The sequence below is a fragment of the Oncorhynchus nerka genome, linkage group LG8, assembly GCF_034236695.1.
Source record: "Oncorhynchus nerka isolate Pitt River linkage group LG8, Oner_Uvic_2.0, whole genome shotgun sequence".
NCBI lineage: Eukaryota > Metazoa > Chordata > Actinopteri > Salmoniformes > Salmonidae > Oncorhynchus > Oncorhynchus nerka.
The window spans coordinates 2,388,764-2,409,776 of NC_088403.1; the positions used below are offsets into that span (position 1 = coordinate 2,388,764).

At 49.4% G+C, this 21,013-nt stretch overlaps 2 protein-coding genes across 2 annotated transcripts in view; one reads left to right on the forward strand and one right to left on the reverse strand.

The window, feature by feature from the left end:
- mkrn1 (makorin, ring finger protein, 1) overlaps window positions 1-10,387 on the reverse strand; it is a 70,375-nt gene extending 59,988 nt beyond the window's left edge. The window contains exons 1-2 of the mRNA XM_065022065.1: window positions 10,077-10,387; window positions 8,987-9,121 (exon numbers count right to left, since the gene is read on the reverse strand). Coding sequence (XP_064878137.1) covers window positions 8,987-9,121; window positions 10,077-10,372 — 431 coding nt within the window. The 5' untranslated portion in view covers window positions 10,373-10,387. The remainder of the gene's footprint in view (window positions 1-8,986; window positions 9,122-10,076) is intronic.
- Window positions 1-21,013, forward strand: part of rergla (RERG/RAS-like a) — a 342,144-nt gene that overhangs the window by 167,487 nt on the left and 153,644 nt on the right. The window lies entirely within an intron of this gene.

A 21,013-nucleotide genomic window follows, 5' to 3' on the forward strand; every position in this document is an offset into this window, starting at 1 on the left:
TCCTGCAGCCAATGGCCTCCATCAATACTAAACATTCTGTATCCTGCAGCCAATGGCCTCCATCAATACTAAACATTCTGTATCCTGCAGCCAATGGCCTCCATCAATACTAAACATTCTGTATCCTGCAGCCAATGGCCTCCATCAATACTAAACATTCTGTATCCTGCAGCCAATGGCCTCCATCAATACTAAACATTCTGTATCCTGCAGCCAATGGCCTCCATCAATACTAAACATTCTGTATCCTGCAGCCAATGGCCTCCATCAATACTAAACATTCTGTATCCTGCAGCCAATGGCCTCCATCAATACTAAACATTCTGTATCCTGCAGCCAATGGCCTCCATCAATACTAAACATTCTGTATCCTGCAGCCAATGGCCTCCATCAATACTAAACATTCTGTATCCTGCAGCCAATGGCCTCCATCAATACTAAACATTCTGTATCCTGCAGCCAATGGCCTCCATCAATACTAAACATTCTGTATCCTGCAGCCAATGGCCTCCATCAATACTAAACATTCTGTATCCTGCAGCCAATGGCCTCCATCAATACTAAACATTCTGTATCCTGCAGCCAATGGCCTCCATCAATACTAAACATTCTGTATCCTGCAGCCAATGGCCTCCATCAATACTAAACATTCTGTATCCTGCAGCCAATGGCCTCCGTCAATACTAAACATTCTGTATCCTGCAGCCAATGGCCTCCATCAATACTAAACATTCTGTATCCTGCAGCCAATGGCCTCCATCAATACTAAACATTCTGTATCCTGCAGCCAATGGCCTCCATCAATACTAAACATTCTGTATCCTGCAGCCAATGGCCTCCATCAATACTAAACATTCTGTATCCTGCAGCCAATGGCCTCCATCAATACTAAACATTCTGTATCCTGCAGCCAATGGCCTCCATCAATACTAAACATTCTGTATCCTGCAGCCAATGGCCTCCATCAATACTAAACATTCTGTATCCTGCAGCCAATGGCCTCCATCAATACTAAACATTCTGTATCCTGCAGCCAATGGCCTCCATCAATACTAAACATTCTGTATCCTGCAGCCAATGGCCTCCATCAATACTAAACATTCTGTATCCTGCAGCCAATGGCCTCCATCAATACTAAACATTCTGTATCCTGCAGCCAATGGCCTCCATCAATACTAAACATTCTGTATCCTGCAGCCAATGGCCTCCATCAATACTAAACATTCTGTATCCTGCAGCCAATGGCCTCCATCAATACTAAACATTCTGTATCCTGCAGCCAATGGCCTCCATCAATACTAAACATTCTGTATCCTGCAGCCAATGGCCTCCATCAATACTAAACATTCTGTATCCTGCAGCCAATGGCCTCCATCAATACTAAACATTCTGTATCCTGCAGCCAATGGCCTCCATCAATACTAAACATTCTGTATCCTGCAGCCAATGGCCTCCATCAATACTAAACATTCTGTATCCTGCAGCCAATGGCCTCCATCAATACTAAACATTCTGTATCCTGCAGCCAATGGCCTCCATCAATACTAAACATTCTGTATCCTGCAGCCAATGGCCTCCATCAATACTAAACATTCTGTATCCTGCAGCCAATGGCCTCCATCAATACTAAACATTCTGTATCCTGCAGCCAATGGCCTCCATCAATACTAAACATTCTGTATCCTGCAGCCAATGGCCTCCATCAATACTAAACATTCTGTATCCTGCAGCCAATGGCCTCCATCAATACTAAACATTCTGTATCCTGCAGCCAATGGCCTCCATCAATACTAAACATTCTGTATCCTGCAGCCAATGGCCTCCATCAATACTAAACATTCTGTATCCTGCAGCCAATGGCCTCCATCTATACTAAACATTCTGTATCCTGCAGCCAATGGCCTCCATCTATACTAAACATTCTGTATCCTGCAGCCAATGGCCTCCATCAATACTAAACATTCTGTATCCTGCAGCCAATGGCCTCCATCAATACTAAACATTCTGTATCCTGCAGCCAATGGCCTCCATCTAAGATGTAAACACAGCCTTTGATCGGCTGTCAGTGTAACTGAAGCTCCCAAAGACTGAAATAAGATATCTGTTTGAGTGCACTTGAAGTATGCAGAATGCAATACGAACGGTCTATATCATTCTTGGCATCCGACCGCAAGGCGCTACAGAGTGTAGTGTATACAGCCCAGTACATCACTGGGGCAGAGCTCCCTGCCATCCAGGACCTCTATACCAGGCGGTGTCAGAGTGTAGTGTATACAGCCCAGTACATCACTGGGGCAGAGCTCCCTGCCATCCAGGACCTCTATACCAGGCGGTGTCAGAGTGTAGTGTATACAGCCCAGTACATCACTGGGGCAGAGCTCCCTGCCATCCAGGACCTCTATACCAGGCGGTGTCAGAGTGTAGTGTATACAGCCCAGTACATCACTGGGGCAGAGCTCCCTGCCATCCAGGACCTCGATACCTCCTTCCGTCATTGGCAGACGTAGTACCATGGATAGTACACAAGTTCTGATTGGTTTACAGTTTAGTACTCCGCGGCGTTTGCCTGTCCAGATAGCGAACTAAATGAACTTTGCCAATCAGAAATGTGTTCAGAATAAATAAATATACACAAAACGTAAAAACAAGCTCCTCCCTCCACAGTAGTGCTGAGTGGTTAACCAACATTAAGTTTTTTCATTATTTATTTAAACAAAAACTCATTGACCGACATTGATTCAATGACTTGAATTCCATTTCGTTCTGGTGTTTGTGAGACCAACACGCAGTTTCTCTAGAGAGAAATCAAATCATTTGAGAGAAATCTGGGAAATCAAGTTAGGAACGATGTAGGCGCAGAAATGTGGTAATTACCTACAATGACCATAATTCATTGCGCCATTTTTTTCCCCCCCGACTCAGAGTGGTCAGAGAGAAAGAGGCGAAGCGAGAGGCTTTACTCTTAGCAAAATAATAACTTTCTATGGGCTTATTTTGGATCTAAGCTCGTCACCTTGCCTTCCTGCCTTTGGGACAATGACTGCCATTGTTAGGGCCGGGGGACATGAGCATCTCATCATTATTTACAGATCTTTGGACGGGATACACTTTCGACACCTGCTACGTTGGGCTAGATACACACACGAGAGAGAAACTCACACAACAACGACAGAGACAGTTTGTGAAAGTATAACTGATCTACTATGAAGAACTAGTAAAATGATTTTCAGACAACTCTGCAGCCATACTTGGGCAGGCTAGCTAAGTAGAATGAGTACAGGCAGTGCAGTGTGGGCAGGCTAGCTAAGTAGAATGACTACAGACAGTACAGTGTGGGCAGGCTGGCTAAGTAGAATGAGTACAGACTACAGACAGTACAGTGTGGGCAGGCTAGCTAAGTAGATTGAGTACAGACTACAGACAGTACAGTGTGGGCAGGCTAGCTAAGTAGAATGAGTACAGACTACAGGCAGGCTAGCTAAGTAGAATGACTACAGACAGTACAGTGTGGGCAGGATAGCTAAGTAGAATGAGTACAGACAGTACAGTGTGGGCAGGATAGCTAAGTAGAATGAGTACAGACAGTACAGTGTGGGCAGGCTAGCTAAGTAGATTGAGTACAGACTACAGACAGTACAGTGTGGGCAGGCTAGCTAAGTAGAATGACTACAGACTACAGACAGTACAGTGTGGGCAGGCTAGCTAAGTAGAATGACTACAGACAGTACAGTGTGGGCAGGCTAGCTAAGTAGAATGACTACAGACAGTACAGTGTGGGCAGGCTAGCTAAGTAGATCGAGTACAGACTACAGACAGTACAGTGTGGGCAGGCTAGCTAAGTAGAATGACTACAGACTACAGACAGTACAGTGTGGGCAGGCTAGCTAAGTAGAATGACTACAGACTACAGGCAGGCTAGATAAGTAGAATGACTACAGACAGTACAGTGTGGGCAGGCTAGATAAGTAGAATGACTACAGACAGCAGCCTGCCCACACTGTACTGTCTGTAGTCTGTACAGTGCCTGCCCACACTGTACTAAGTAGAATGAGTACAGACTACAGACAGTACAGTGTGGGCAGGCTAGCTAAGTAGATTGAGTACAGACTACAGACAGTACAGTGTGGGCAGGCTAGCTAAGTAGAATGAGTACAGACTACAGACAGTACAGTGTGGGCAGGCTAGCTAAGTAGATTGAGTACAGACTACAGACAGTACAGTGTGGGCAGGCTAGCTAAGTAGAATGACTACAGACAGTACAGTGTGGGCAGGCTAGCTAAGTAGAATGACTACAGACAGTACAGTGTGGGCAGGCTAGATAAGTAGAATGACTACAGACAGCTAGCCTGCCCACACTGTACTGTCTGTAGTCTGTACTCATTCTACTTAGCTAGCCTGCCCACACTGTACTAAGTAGAATGAGTACAGACTACAGACAGTACAGTGTGGGCAGGCTAGCTAAGTAGATTGAGTACAGACTACAGACAGTACAGTGTGGGCAGGCTAGCTAAGTAGAATGACTACAGACTACAGACAGTACAGTGTGGGCAGGCTAGCTAAGTAGAATGAGTACAGACTACAGACAGTACAGTGTGGGCAGGCTAGCTAAGTAGAATGACTACAGACAGTACAGTGTGGGCAGGCTAGCTAAGTAGAATGAGTACAGACTACAGACAGTACAGTGTGGGCAGGCTAGCTAAGTAGAATGACTACAGACTACAGGCAGGCTAGCTAAGTAGAATGAGTACAGACTACAGACAGTACAGTGTGGGCAGGCTAGCTAAGTAGAATGACTACAGACTACAGGCAGGCTAGCTAAGTAGAATGAGTACAGACTACAGACAGTACAGTGTGGGCAGGCTAGCTAAGTAGAATGAGTACAGACTACAGACAGTACAGTGTGGGCAGGACAAACTGCCTGGCTGGCTGCTACTGCCTGAACAGAGATGAGGTGATCAGGCTACTTTAAGGAATGAAAAATAAATCATTAAAAGAAAACTAAGTAATATACAAAACTGAAATATTTATAATTTCATTGACGTCTACCCAATGTGGAACTCAGAGACAAGGGAATATTTGTAATGTTTTAGCAATTGAATGTTCACTATTTTGGGCTTTGGAATTTCCATTAAAAAGCTCTAAAATAATTGTAACGCCATTATTTTATAAATGTATTTCATGTAAATATCTGAACCCGACATCAAAAAGCACCAAATCTCTCAGCACAACTTGTCAGAGTTCTATAATCTCAAAAACTAAAGCAGATAGCTTGCTGTGGTCCACCACCCACAAGGCAGCTTGCTGGGGTCCACCACCCACAAGGCAGCTTGCTGTGGTCCACCACCCCCAATGCAGCTTGCTACGGCCCACCACCCACAAGGCAGCTTGCTACGGCCCACCACCCACAAGGCAGCTTGCTACGGCCCACCACCCACAAGGCAGCTTGCTGTGGTCCACCACCCACAAGGCAGCTTGCTGTGGTCCACCACCCACAAGGCAGCTTGCTGTGGTCCACCACCCACAAGGCAGCTTGCTGTGGTCCACCACCCACAAGGCAGCTTGCTGTGGTCCACCACCCACAAGGCAGCTTGCTGTGGTCCACCACCCACAAGGCAGCTTGCTACGGCCCACCACCCCCAAGGCAGCTTGCTACGGCCCACCACCCACAAGGCAGCTTGCTACGGCCCACCACCCACAAGGCAGCTTGCTACGGCCCACCACCCCCAATGCAGCTTGCTACGGCCCACCACCCACAAGGCAGCTTGCTACGGCCCACCACCCACAAGGCAGCTTGCTGTGGTCCACCACCCACAAGGCAGCTTGCTACGGCCCACCACCCACAAGGCAGCTTGCTGTGGTCCACCACCCACAAGGCAGCTTGCTGTGGTCCACCACCCACAAGGCAGCTTGCTGTGGTCCACCACCCACAAGGCAGCTTGCTGTGGTCCACCACCCACAAGGCAGCTTGCTGTGGTCCACCACCCACAAGGCAGCTTGCTACGGCCCACCACCCACAAGGCAGCTTGCTACGGCCCACCACGCACAAGGCAGCTTGCTACGGCCCACCACCCACAAGGCAGCTTGCTACGGCCCACCACCCACAAGGCAGCTTGCTACGGCCCACCACCCACAAGGCAGCTTGCTACGGCCCACCACCCCCAAGGCAGCTTGCTACGGCCCACAAGGCAGCTTGCTACGGCCCACTACCCACAAGGCAGCTTGCTACGGCCCACCACCTCCAAGGCAGCTTGCTACGGCCCACCACCTCCAAGGCAGCTTGCTACGGCCCACCACCTACAAGGCAGCTTGCTACGGCCCACCACCTACAAGGCAGCTTGCTATGGCCCACAAGGCAGCTTGCTACGGCCCACAAGGCAGCTTGCTACGGCCCACCACCTACAAGGCAGCTTGCTACGGCCCACCACCTACAAGGCAGCTTGCTACGGCCCACCACCTACAAGGCAGCTTGCTACGGCCCACAAGGCAGCTTGCTACGGCCCACCACCTACAAGGCAGCTTGCTACGGCCCACCACCTACAAGGCAGCTTGCTACGGCCCACAAGGCAGCTTGCTACGGCCCACTACCCACAAGGCAGCTTGTAACGGCCCACTACCCACAAGGCAGCTTGCTACGGCCCACTACCCACAAGGCAGCTTGTTACGGCCCACAAGGCAGCGTGCTACGGCCCACAAGGCAGCGTGCTACGGCCCACCACCTACAAGGCAGCTTGCTACGGCCCACCACCTACAAGGCAGCTTGCTACGGCCCACAAGGCAGCTTGCTACGGCCCACCACCTACAAGGCAGCTTGCTACGGCCCACCACCTACAAGGCAGCGTGCTACGGCCCACAAGGCAGCTTGCTACGGCCCACAAGGCAGCTTGCTACGGCCCACTACCCAGCTTGCTACGGCCCACTACCCACAAGGCAGCTTGCTACGGCCCACTACCCACAAGGCAGCTTGCTACGGCCCACCACCTCCAAGGCAGCTTGCTACGGCCCACCACCTCCAAGGCAGCTTGCTACGGCCCACCACCTACAAGGCAGCTTGCTACGGCCCACCACCTACAAGGCAGCTTGCTATGGCCCACAAGGCAGCTTGCTACGGCCCACAAGGCAGCTTGCTACGGCCCACCACCTACAAGGCAGCTTGCTACGGCCCACCACCTACAAGGCAGCTTGCTACGGCCCACCACCTACAAGGCAGCTTGCTACGGCCCACAAGGCAGCTTGCTACGGCCCACCACCTACAAGGCAGCTTGCTACGGCCCACCACCTACAAGGCAGCTTGCTACGGCCCACAAGGCAGCTTGCTACGGCCCACTACCCACAAGGCAGCTTGTAACGGCCCACTACCCACAAGGCAGCTTGCTACGGCCCACTACCCACAAGGCAGCTTGTTACGGCCCACAAGGCAGCGTGCTACGGCCCACAAGGCAGCGTGCTACGGCCCACCACCTACAAGGCAGCTTGCTACGGCCCACCACCTACAAGGCAGCTTGCTACGGCCCACAAGGCAGCTTGCTACGGCCCACCACCTACAAGGCAGCTTGCTACGGCCCACCACCTACAAGGCAGCGTGCTACGGCCCACAAGGCAGCTTGCTACGGCCCACAAGGCAGCTTGCTACGGCCCACTACCCACAAGGCAGCTTGCTACGGCCCACTACCCACAAGGCAGCTTGCTACGGCCCACTACCCACAAGGCAGCTTGCTACGGCCCACAAGGCAGCTTGCTACGGCCCACAAGGCAGCTTGCTACGGCCCACAAGGCAGCTTGCTACGGCCCACAAGGCAGCTTGCTACGGCCCACAAGGCAGCGTGCTACGGCCCACCACCTCCAAGGCAGCTTGCTACGGCCCACCACCTACAAGGCAGCGTGCTACGGCCCACAAGGCAGCTTGCTACGGCCCACTACCCACAAGGAAGCTTGCTACGGCCCACTACCCACAAGGCAGCTTGCTACGGCCCACAAGGCAGCGTGCTACGGCCCACAAGGCAACTTGCTATGGCCCACCACCTACAAGGCAGCTTGCTACGGCCCACAAGGCAGCTTGCTACGGCCCACCACCTACAAGGCAGCTTGCTACGGCCCACAAGGCAGCTTGCTACGGCCCACCACCTACAAGGCAGCGTGCTACGGCCCACCACCTACAAGGCAGCGTGCTACGGCCCACTACCCACAAGGCAGCTTGTAACGGCCCACTACCCACAAGGCAGCTTGCTACGGCCCACTACCCACAAGGCAGCTTGCTACGGCCCACAAGGCAGCGTGCTACGGCCCACAAGGCAGCGTGCTACGGCCCACCACCTACAAGGCAGCGTGCTACGGCCCACAAGGCAGCTTGCTACGGCCCACTACCCACAAGGCAGCTTGCTACGGCCCACAAGGCAGCTTGCTACGGCCCACAAGGCAGCTTGCTACGGCCCACAAGGCAGCGTGCTACGGCCCACAAGGCAGCGTGCTACGGCCCACAAGGCAGCGTGCTACGGCCCACAAGGCAGCGTGCTACGGCCCACAAGGCAGCGTGCTACGGCCCACAAGGCAGCGTGCTACGGCCCACAAGGCAGCGTGCTACGGCCCACCACCTCCAAGGCAGCTTGCTACGGCCCACCACCTCCAAGGCAGCTTGCTACGGCCCACCACCTCCAAGGCAGCTTGCTACGGCCCACCACCTCCAAGGCAGCTTGCTACGGCCCACCACCTCCAAGGCAGCTTGCTACGGCCCACCACCTCCAAGGCAGCGTGCTACGGCCCACCACCTCCAAGGCAGCTTGCTACGGCCCACCACCTACAAGGCAGCTTGCTATGGCCCACAAGGCAGCTTGCTACGGCCCACTACCCACAAGGCAGCTTGCTACGGCCCACTACCCACAAGGCAGCGTGCTACGGCCCACAAGGCAGCGTGCTACGGCCCACTACCCACAATGCAGCTTGCTACGGCCCACCACCTACAAGGAACATATTAAACTTTAAATAGGTTTACCTGCACCGGTCGCCAAACACACAGTTTCCTTTCTGAAAGAACTTGCAAATCATAGCTGCAGCTGGTTGACTGGTGTTGAGATCATGAGAATATCGACAGTTGATGCCTTCTTTGCAAAGCCCATGCATGAAATACCTGCGAATAAACCAAAGACAAAAAAAAGTCACAAATTATTTGAAATCTGCTCTGTTGAAATACCTGCGAAATGGAAATACAAATTTTTAAAATGTCTGCTAAAGTGATTTCACATCGATTACAACAGAGGTGTTCAAACAAACAGCCTGAATGTAGCTTTTGAACCGAACGATGATGCTCGTTGTAAAACGTCACAGTGGGAATATGAAGACTAGAAACAATTCTTCCTGCTATCAATATTATTACATTTCTTATCACTTGCGACAAAATAAAGGCCTAAAATGATACCATTATTTCAGGAGCTTTGACTCAATACTCCATTGGTGTAACTACAACTAATATCCAGCGGGAATTCAACGACCAGTGAATAGCTAGTAAACACAGTAACGCTATTACAGAACTGGCATTGACGTTGATGACCACGTTCAGAGTGTAATTAACATTAGATAACACAGTAAACACTGGCTTATATAATTCTAGCTAGTTAGCTGGTTGTCTCTACCGCATTTCAGCTTTGGTCGAGGAATGATAGCTCTGCGAAATATCCAACCATATTTGGATATACACCCCCCCGGAATCATTTCAGTGTTTGGCTGATAAATATTATAATATTAAACCATTTTATGATTTTAATTATATTGAATTCAGCGTCTATTTGCCGCTGGGTCTCCATGCGTTTTCCTTTTGTGTTGCCATTGCGGATGTTACCGTGTATCACTTTGAATCGTATGGGGGAATATCTCTCTAGTTAAAATAATGTCTCAACTGCAGGACGAACCAGTTTTACCATCGGCTGCCTGTATCACAACAAAACACAGCTGGGCTTGCTACCGGAGCACAAAAGACGGCGTTGTAAAGTCGCTTAACAAACGGCCAAAACCCCCGGCGTTTTGGTTACAAACCATGGACAACATCAACATAGTGGTGTTAAATTGATCCCCGGTCTTATCGTTACCTGCAGGTGACGTGTTTGGTCCAGGCTCCTGGTATTGCTGGAGCCGCTGTAGCTGCTGCCTCCGCCATTGCTGTTATGTTGAGGTTGAAGCCCAGTACCCGGATCTTCCCGGAAAGTCGAGCTCCGAATCGGGGATCTTCGGAAAATCGACGCTGCTGCTGTTTCTCTTCATGTGACCTGTAATGTAATGAAGCCGAGTACCCGGATCTTCCCGGAAAGTCGAGCTCCGAATCGGGGATCTTCGGAAAATCGACGCTGCTGCTGTTTCTCTGCTTGTGACCTGTAATGATGCCCATGAACCGACCTACCGCCAGAGGGCACGCCAGAGCAGCAGGATATTTCAGGCAAATCAATCAAATCATCTGAACACAGATAGAACAATGAGCCAGATATTTTTACCGGATGTATAAATGTGAAGCATCCGGTTGGGTCAAATATGGTGATGAGAGGAAGCCGAGAGGACGGCAGTGGAGAAGATCGAGGGCGATTAATTTTGGCCGGGATTATGCAAATTCTCATCTATGAATAATTTGATCTCAATACAGTCTTCTGTTCCCAAAACTAGAATTTGTTACAAACAGGATGGACTAATTATTGTTGATTTTACCCTTTGCCAAAGTTGTAAAATGTTTTGTTGTTTAGGAGCTTAGGCGTCCCCTAACGGAAATATGCAAATAATGAACGCACCAATAGGATCTAGCTAGCTAGGATCTGCTCCCTGCTTGCTTGTTCCGCCCACTATGACTAATTTGTTCCCATCGGAAACGACAGGCTGGCATATCTTGGGTCAGTTGTAAAAAAATCTTTGATTCACATTATGAGGTCATAATAAAACTGACAGAACAGATATGCTGTTATGCAAATGCGACATCACATCTTGAGGTGTGCAGCGGTCTAAGGCACTGCATCGCCAGTGCTAGAGGCGTCACCACAGACCTTGGTTCGATCCCGGGCTCGTATTACAACCGACTGTGATCGTCCCATAGGGTGACGCCAATTGGCCCAGCGTCGTGCGGGTTAGGGGAGGGTTTGGCCGGGGTAGGCTGTCATTGTAAATAAGAATTTGTTCTTAAACGACTTGTCTAGTTAAACAAAACATTTTTTAAAAATACATTTTTACATCGATTGCGTAAATCACCCTTTCACATCAGAATTTACACAAAGTCATTTAAGAAGTAGACAATTCATTATGATGTAGTTGTAACAAAATTGCTTCCAAAATAGCTTCCAACACTCTACTCAGCAAACTGGATGCAGTCTATCACAGTGCCATCCGTTTTGTCACTAAAGCACCTTATACTACCCACCATTGCGACTTGTATGCTCTAGTCGGCTGGCCCTCGCTACATATTCGTCGCCAGACCCACTGGCTCCAGGTCATCTACAAGTCCATGCTAGGTAAAGCTCCGCCTTATCTCAGTTCACTGGTCACGATGGCAACACCCATCCGTAGCACGCGCTCCAGCAGGTGTATCTCATTGATCATCCCTAAAGCCAACACCTCATTTGGCCGCCTTTCATTCCAGTTCTCTGCTGCCTGTGACTGGAACGAATTGCAAAAATCGCTGAAGTTGGAAACTTTTATCTCCCTCACCAACTTCAAACATCTGCTATCTGAGCAGCTAACCGATCGCTGCAGCTGTACATAGTCTATCGGTAAATAGCCCACCCATTTTCACCTACCTCATCCCCATACTGTTTTTATTTATTTACTTTTCTGCTCTTTTGCACACCAATATCTCTACCTGTACATGACCATCTGATCATTTATCACTCCAGTGTTAATCTGCAAAATTGTATTATTCGCCTACCTCCTCATGCCTTTTGCACACATTGTATATAGACTGCCCATTTTTTTCTACTGTGTTATTGACTTGTTAATTGTTTACTCCATGTGTAACTCTGTGTTGTCTGTTCACACTGCTATGCTTTATCTTGGCCAGGTCGCAGTTGCAAATGAGAACTTGTTCTCAACTAGCCTACCTGGTTAAATAAAGGTGAAAAAATAAAAAATAAATTAACACTTCAGAGAACAAAATGGAGCTCAACTCAACTACTCTGAATGAAAGAACAGGAACAAATGCATAGATTCTCTTAACTACAGATTCTAACACCAGATAATGTGAGTTTAAACACATTTCTTTGGAATCCATTATTATATTACCTTTATTTAACTAGGCAAGTCAGTTAAGAACAAATACTTATTTACAATGACAGCCTAGAAACAGTGGGTTAACTGCCTTGTTCAAGGGCAGAATGACATATTTTTACCTTGTCAGCTCGGGGATTTGACCTTGCAACCTTTCAGTTACTGGCACAACACTCTAACCACTAGGCTACACTAGGCTACCTGGTTATACTGGGAGTTATAGGGTAGGTACTGTTTGGTGAAGCACAGAGAATTGTCAACCAACCTCAGCGATACCGTCTTCGTCTCTGATTTGTGGAAACAAGAGTCTCATAAAATGTTCACAGTTGCAGGGGAGGTACGTTTGAATCCTGGAAAAAAAAAGCTCAGTTAATTAAAATAAATATTTGCTTTGCTCCATGAAGTAATGGAACAATGTGTTCGTCATCTTGTCTATTTCAAGTCTTCTCATTGGTTGAGACGGGAGGGGTTCCACCCCAAAGTGTCACATGTCATGATGACAGACTCCTGCAACTCACATTTTTACCTGGTGTTACAATGTGTAGATAGTATTCCCACTGGGTCGGTCTAGACACCCTAAACAGGAAATGCTATTGACTTACTCCCAAAGGAGTTATTGGTTTTCACAGGTCTGTGTGTGTCGCTGCTGGGGGGTAGATCATTCCATTTCCATCCCTTTCCAATCCTCTGCTACATCAATACTTCAACCCCTGTGAACTTCATAGTATGTAGTAAATCAAATCAAATCAAAGTTTATGGGTCTCGTACGCTGATTTGCAGATTTTATCGCAGGTGAAATGCAGCAGTGCAGTAATATCTAGCAACACGATAACAATACACACATCCATCCAAAAGTGAATGAGCTGTCAAGAGTCCTGAATATAAATATATATGGAAAGTATTCAGACCCCTTCCCTTGTTCCACATTTTGTTCAATTCCAGCCTTATTCTAAAATGGATTAAATAAAACATGTTCCTCATCAATCTACAATACCCCATAATGACATCACAATACCCCATAATGACATCACAATATCCCATAATGACATCACAATACCCCATAATGACATCACAATACCCCATAATGACATCACAATACCCCATAATGACATCACAATACCCCATAATGACATCACTATACCCCATAATGACATCACAATACCCCATAATGACATCACAATACCCCATAATGACATCACAATACCCCATAATGACATCACAATATCCCATAATGACATCACAATACCCCATAATGACATCACAATACCCCATAATGACATCACAATATCCCATAATGACATCACAATACCCCATAATGACATCACAATACCCCATAATGACATCACAATATCCCATAATGACATCACAATACCCCATAATGACATCACAATACCCCATAATGACATCACAATACCCCATAATGACATCACAATACCCCATAATGACATCACAATACCCCATAATGACATCACAATACCCCATAATGACATCACAATACCCCATAATGACATCACAATACCCCATAATGACATCACAATACCCATAATGACATCACAATACTCCATAATGACATCACAATACCCCATAATGACATCACAATACCCCATAATGTTTTTAGACATTTTTGCAAGTTAATGAAAAATAAAAACAGTGGTCCTCCCGAGTGGCACAGCGGTCTAAGGCACTACAGCCTGGGGTTTGATCCCGAGTGGCACAGCGGTCTAAGGCACTACAGCCTGGGGTTTGATCCTGAGTGGCACAGCGGTCTAAGGCACTACAGCCTGGGGTTTGATCCCAGGCGGTGTAACAAACCGCCGTAACCCGGGAGTCCCAAAGGGCGGAGCACAATTGGCCCAGTGTCGTCCGGTTTAGGGGAGGGTTTGTCCCAGTGTTGTCCGGTTTAGGGGAGGGTTTGTCCCAGTGTTGTCCGGTTTAGGGGAGGGTTTGTCCCAGTGTCGTCCGGTTTAGGGGAGGGTTTGTCCCAGCCCAGTGTCGTTTAGGGGAGGTTTGTCCGGTTTAGGGGAGGGTTTGTCCCAGTGTCGTCCGGTTTAGGGGAGGGTTTGTCCCAGTGTCGTCCGGTTTAGGGGAGGGTTTGTCCCAGTGTCGTCCGGTTTAGGGGAGGGTTTGTCCCAGTGTCGTCCGGTTTAGGGGAGGGTTTGTCCCAGTGTCGTCCGGTTTAGGGGAGGGTTTGTCCCAGTGTCGTCCGGTTTAGGGGAGGGTTTGTCCCAGTGTCGTCCGGTTTAGGGGAGGGTTTGTCCCAGTGTCGTCCGGTTTAGGGGAGGGTTTGTCCCAGTGTTGTCCGGTTTAGGGAGGGTTTGTCCCAGTGTCGTCCGGTTTAGGGGAGGGTTTGTCCCAGTGTCGTCCGGTTTAGGGGAGGGTTTGTCCCAGTGTCATCCGGTTTAGGGGGGTTTGTCCCAGTGTCGTCCGGTTTAGGGGAGGGTTTGTCCCAGTGTCGTCCGGTTTAGGGGAGGGTTTGTCCCAGTGTCGTCCGGTTTAGGGGAGGGTTTGTCCCAGTGTCGTCCGGTTTAGGGGAGAATTTGTCCCAGTGTCGTCCGGTTTAGGGGAGGGTTTGTCCCAGTGTCGTCCGGTTTAGGGAGGGTTTGTCCCAGTGTCGTCCGGTTTAGGGGAGGGTTTGTCCCAGTGTCGTCCGGTTTAGGGGAGGGTTTGTCCCAGTGTCGTCCGGTTTAGGGGAGGGTTTGTCCCAGTGTCGTCCGGTTTAGGGGAGGGTTTGTCCCAGTGTCGTCCGGTTTAGGGGAGGGTTTGTCCCAGTGTCGTCCGGTTTAGGGAGGGTTTGTCCCAGTGTCGTCCGGTTTAGGGGAGGGTTTGTCCCAGTGTCGTCCGGTTTAGGGGAGGGTTTGTCCCAGTGTCGTCCGGTTTAGGGGAGGGTTTGTCCCAGTGGGGAGGGTTTGTCCCAGTGTCCGGTTTAGGGGAGGGTTTGTCCCAGTGTCGTCCGGTTTAGGGAGGGTTTGTCCCAGTGTCGTCCGGTTTAGGGGAGGGTTTGTCCCAGTGTCGTCCGGTTTAGGGGAGGGTTTGTCCCAGTGTCGTCCGGTTTAGGGGAGGGTTTGTCCCAGTGTCGTCCGGTTTAGGGGAGGGTTTGTCCCAGTGTCGTCCGGTTTAGGGAGGGTTTGTCCCAGTGTCGTCCGGTTTAGGGAGGGTTTGTCCCAGTGTCGTCCGGTTTAGGGGAGGGTTTGTCCCAGTGTCGTCCGGTTTAGGGGAGGGTTTGTCCCAGTGTCGTCCGGTTTAGGGGAGGGTTTGTCCCAGTGTCGTCCGGTTTAGGGGAGGGTTTGTCCCAGTGTCGTCCGGTTTAGGGGAGGGTTTGTCCCAGTGTCGTCCGGTTTAGGGGAGGGTTTGTCCCAGTGTCGTCCGGTTTAGGGGAGGGTTTGTCCCAGTGTCGTCCGGTTTAGGGAGGGTTTGTCCCAGTGTCGTCCGGTTTAGGGGAGGGTTTGTCCCAGTGTCGTCCGGTTTAGGGGAGGGTTTGTCCCAGTGTCGTCCGGTTTAGGGGAGGGTTTGTCCCAGTGTCGTCCGGTTTAGGGGAGGGTTTGTCCCAGTGTCGTCCGGTTTAGGGGAGGGTTTGTCCCAGTGTCGTCTGGTTTAGGGGAGGGTTTGTCCCAGTGTCGTCCGGTTTAGGGGAGGGTTTGTCCCAGTGTCGTCCGGTTTAGGGGAGGGTTTGTCCCAGTGTCGTCCGGTTTAGGGGAGGGTTTGTCCCAGTGTCGTCCGGTTTAGGGGAGGGTTTGGCCCAGTGTCGTCCGGTTTAGGGGAGGGTTTGTCCCAGTGTCGTCCGGTTTAGGGGAGGGTTTGTCCCAGTGTCGTCCGGTTTAGGGGAGGGTTTGTCCCAGTGTCGTCCGGTTTAGGGGAGGGTTTGTCCCAGTGTCGTCCGGTTTAGGGAGGGTTTGTCCCAGTGTCGTCCGGTTTAGGGGAGGGTTTGTCCCAGTGTCGTCCGGTTTAGGGGAGGGTTTGTCCCAGTGTCGTCCGGTTTAGGTTTAGGGGTTTAGGGTTTGTCCCAGTGTCGTCCGGTTTAGGGGAGGGTTTGTCCCAGTGTCGTCCGGTTTAGGGAGGGTTTGTCCCAGTGTCGTCCGGTTTAGGGGAGGGTTTGTCCCAGTGTCGTCCGGTTTAGGGGAGGGTTTGTCCCAGTGTCGTCCGGTTTAGGGGAGGGTTTGTCCCAGTGTCGTCCGGTTTAGGGGAGGGTTTGTCCCAGTGTCGTCCGGTTTAGGGAGGGTTTGTCCCAGTGTCGTCCGGTTTAGGGGAGGGTTTGTCCCAGTGTCGTCCGGTTTAGGGGAGGGTTTGTCCCAGTGTCGTCCGGTTTAGGGGAGGGGTTTGTCCCAGTGTCCCAGTCCGGTTTAGGGGAGGGTTTGTCCCAGTGTCGTCCGGTTTAGGGGAGGGTTTGTCCCAGTGTTTGTCCGGTTTAGGGGAGGGTTTGTCCCAGTGTCGTCCGGTTTAGGGGAGGGTTTGTCCCAGTGTCGTCCGGTTTAGGGAGGGTTTGTCCCAGTGTCGTCCGGTTTAGGGGAGGGTTTGTCCCAGTGTTGTCCGGTTTAGGGGAGGGTTTGTCCCAGTGTTGTCTGGTTTAGGGAAGGGGTTTGTCCCAGTGTTGTCCGGTTTAGGGGAGGGGTTTGTCCCAGTGTCGTCCGGTTTAGGGGAGGGTTTGTCCCAGTGTCGTCTGGTTTAGGGGAGGGTTTGTCCCAGTGTCGTCCGGTTTAAGGGAGGGTTTGTCCCAGTGTCGTCCGGTTTAGGGGAGGGTTTGTCCCAGTGTCGTCCGGTTTAGGGGAGGGTTTGTCCCAGTGTCGTCTGGTTTAGGGGAGGGGTTTGTCCCAGTGTTGTCCGGTTTAGGGGAGGGTTTGTCCCAGTGTCGTCCGGTTTAGGGGAGGGGTTTGTCCCAGTGTCGTCCGGTTTAGGGGAGGGTTTGTCCCAGTGTCGTCCGGTTTAGGGGAGGGTTTGTCCGGGCGCCTGCAAGCTGACTTCGGTCGTCAGACTTCCGACACTGGCGGGTGTTAAGAAGCGTGGCTTGGCGGGTCATGTTTCGAGGACGCGTGACTCGACCTTCGCCTCTCCCAAGCCCGTTGGGGATTTGCAGCGATGAAACAAGATTGAAAAAATTGGGGAGAAAAAGGGGGTAGGATACAAAAAAATATCTACCTTATTTACATAAGTATTCAGAACCTTTGCTATGAGACCCGAAATTGAACTCAGGTGCATCCTGTTTTCATTTATTTGATTTTTTTTACCTTTATTTAACTTAGTTAAGTTCAGTTCCCTTGATGATCCTGGAGCTGTTTCTCCACCTGTGAAAAATGTAATTGATTGGATATGATTTGGAAAGGCACACACCTGTCTATATAAGGTCCCATAGTTGACAGTCAATGTCAGAGCAAAAACCAAGCCATGAGGTTAAAGGAATTGTTCGTAGAGCTCCGAGACAGGATTGTGTCAAGGCACAGATTTGGGGAAGGGTACCAAAAAATGTTTGCAGCATTGAAGGTCCCCCAAAACAGAGTGGCCTCCATCATTCTTAAGTGCAAGAAGTTTGGAACCACCAAGGCTCTTCCTAGAGCTGGTCACCCAGCCAAACTGAGCAATCAGGGGAGAAGGGCCGTGGTCAGGGAGGTGACCAAGAACCTGATGGTCACTCTGACAGAGATCCAGAGTTCCTCTGTGGAGATGGGAGAACCTTCTAGAAGGACAACCATCTCTGCAGCACTCCATCAATCAGGCTTCTATGATAGAGTCGACAGACGAAAGCCACTCCTCAGTGAAAGGCACATGACAGCCCGCTTGGAGTTTGCCAAAAGGCACCTAAAGGACTCTCAGACCATGAGAAACAAGATTCTCTGGCCTGATTAAACCAAAATTAAACTCTTTGGCCTGAATGCCAAGCGTCACATCTGGGGGAAACCTGGCACCATCCCTACTGTGAAGCATGGGGGTGGCAGAATTATACTGTGAGGCTGTTTTTCAGCGGCAAAGACTGGGAGACTAGTCAGGATCGAGGGAAAGATGAACGGAGAAAAGTACAGAGAGCTCCATGATGAAAACCTGCTCCAGAGCGCTCAGGACCTCAGACTGGGGAAAAGGTTCACCTTCCAACAGGACAATGCCCCTAAGCACACAGCCAAGGCAACGCAGGAGTGAATTCAGGACAAGTCTCTGAATGTCCTCGAGTGGCCCAGCCAGAGCCCGGACTTGAACCCGGCCGAACATCTCTGGAGAGACCTGAAAATAGCTGTGCAGCGACGTTCCCCATCCAACCTGACAGAGCTTGAGAGGATCTGCAGAGAACAATGGGAGGAACTCCCCAAGTACAGGTGTGCCAAGCTTGTAGCGTCAAATTCAAGTAGACTCGATGCTGTAATCACTGCCAAAAGTGCTTAAACAAAGTACTGAGTAAAGGCTCTGAATACTTATGGAAATCTAATATTTCCGTTTTCTTTGCTATAAATTTGCCAGAATATTTGCTTTGTCATTATGGGGTATTGTGATGTCATTATGGGGTATTGTGATGTCATTATGGGGTATTGTGATGTCATTATGGTAGAATGTGTGTAGATTGCTGAGTGATGTCATTATGGTAGAATGTGTGTAGATTGCTGAGTGATGTCATTATGGTAGAATGTGTGTAGATTGCTGAGTGATGTCATTATGGCAGATTGTGTGTAGATTGCTGAGGGGAAAAGTTATTTAATCTATTTTAGAACAAGGCTGTAACGTAACAAAATGTGGAAAAAATCAAGCGGTCTGAATACTTTCCCGAATGCTCTGTATATAAGAACAACATGCATATTCAGTGAGTGGGACAGAACAACATGCATATTCAGTGAGAGGGACAGAACAACATGCATTTTCAGTGAGAGGGACAGAACCACATGCATATTCAGTGAGAGGGACAGAATAACATGCATATTCAGTGAGAGGGAGAGAACAACATGCATATTCAGTGAGAGAACAACATGCATATTCAGTGAGAGGGAGAGAACAACATGCATATTCAGTGAGAGGGACAGAACAACATGCATATTCAGTGAGAGGGAGAGAACAACATGCATATTCAGTGAGAGGGACAGAACAACATGCATATTCAGTGAGAGGGACAGAACAACATGCATATTCAGTGAGAGGGACAGAACAACATGCATATTCAGTGAGAGGGACAGAACCACATGCATATTCAGTGAGAGGGACAGAACAACATGCATATTCAGTGAGAGGGACAGAACCACATGCATATTCAGTGAGAGGAGAGAACAACATGCATATTCAGTGAGAGGGACAGAACCACATGCATATTCAGTGAGAGGAACAGAACAACATGCATATTCAGTGAGAGGGACAGAACCACATGCATATTCAGTGAGAGGGACAGAACAACATGCATATTCAGTGAGAGGGAGAGAACAACATGCATATTCAGTGAGAGGGAGAGAACAACATGCATATTCAGTGAGAGGGAGAGAATAACATGCATATTCAGTGAGAGGGACAGAATAACATGCATATTCAGTGAGAGGGACAGAATAACATGCATATTCAGTGAGAGGGACAGAATAACATGCATATTCAGTGAGAGGGACAGAATAACATGCATATTCAGTGAGAGGGACCTCAAAAGCCTATTTTGCTCTTTGTTAATTGAAAGAGAGAGGACTAGGGAAAGAGGGTTAGGGTGGGGGAAGTGAGGAAACAGAGAGAGAGAGAGAGAGAGAGAGAGAGGAGAGAGAGAGAATGAGAATGAGAGAGAATGAGAGAGAGAGCGAGAGAAACAGAGTGAGAAACAGAGAGAGAGAGAGCGAGAGAGAGGGAAAATCTGCATCTGTTGTGTGGGTGGGAGTAAAACTTATATTTCACCACTAGAGGGCACTAAAACTCTGTGTTTTTATTTTGACTTTATAGGTGAATGTGTGTGTGTGTGTGTGTGTGTGTGTGTGTGTGTGTGTGTGTGTGTGTGTGTGTGTGTGTGTCTGTGTGTGTGTGTGTCTGCACCCACATCCCTTTCCCACTCATGCCTACTTGTGCCTGTATGTCTCTCTCTCTGTGCCACTTACCGATGCCTCGTTCTGACACAGACACCTCGTTAGTGTACCACAGATAATTAGCACAGCCAATGCTCTCCCTGCGAGAGGCTATCACTGCTTCTTGATTAGCTATGATTAGCATGATTTCAAGCTGAGCCTGAGCCACCAACTGCACACGCACACGCACACACACACGCACACACACACACAAACACAAACATTGAGCTCAAGGCAGGCAGCAATGACTTTGCCAGATTGACAGCCAGCCCTGTCTCTCTTACTCATACAGCCAGCCCTGTCTCTCCTACTCATACAGCCAGCCCTGTCTCTCCTACTCATACAGCCAGCCCTGTCTCCTCTACACCTACAGTCAGCCCTGTCTCCTCTACACCTACAGTCAGCCTCAGGGAATAGTTTATCAGGAGTGAACCAGAGATCAATTAGGATGGTGGATTGATTGAAATCTGTTTATTATGATCAAGATCAACAGTTATCTTACTATCCACTTCAGACGTGTGTCTGCCGCTGTAATAGGTAGTTAGTGTGTGTTAGTTAATAAGCCTAGTCCCGAGACCGAACGGTCCGTAGTAATACTGTAACACTGTTGGGTTGAGGTTTCTGCCAATCCACCCAGGCGTAGTAGTGACTGTCTGGTTTGAGGATCAATATTTTTTTCTAACCTAATTTTGGCCTCAAACAGCAGTAGCAAAGAATGTGTCTTCTCCTTTTTGTGACACCGGGTTAAGTTCTCCTCAGTTTGGTCTGTCTTGTATTCTGGGAAGTCAGGA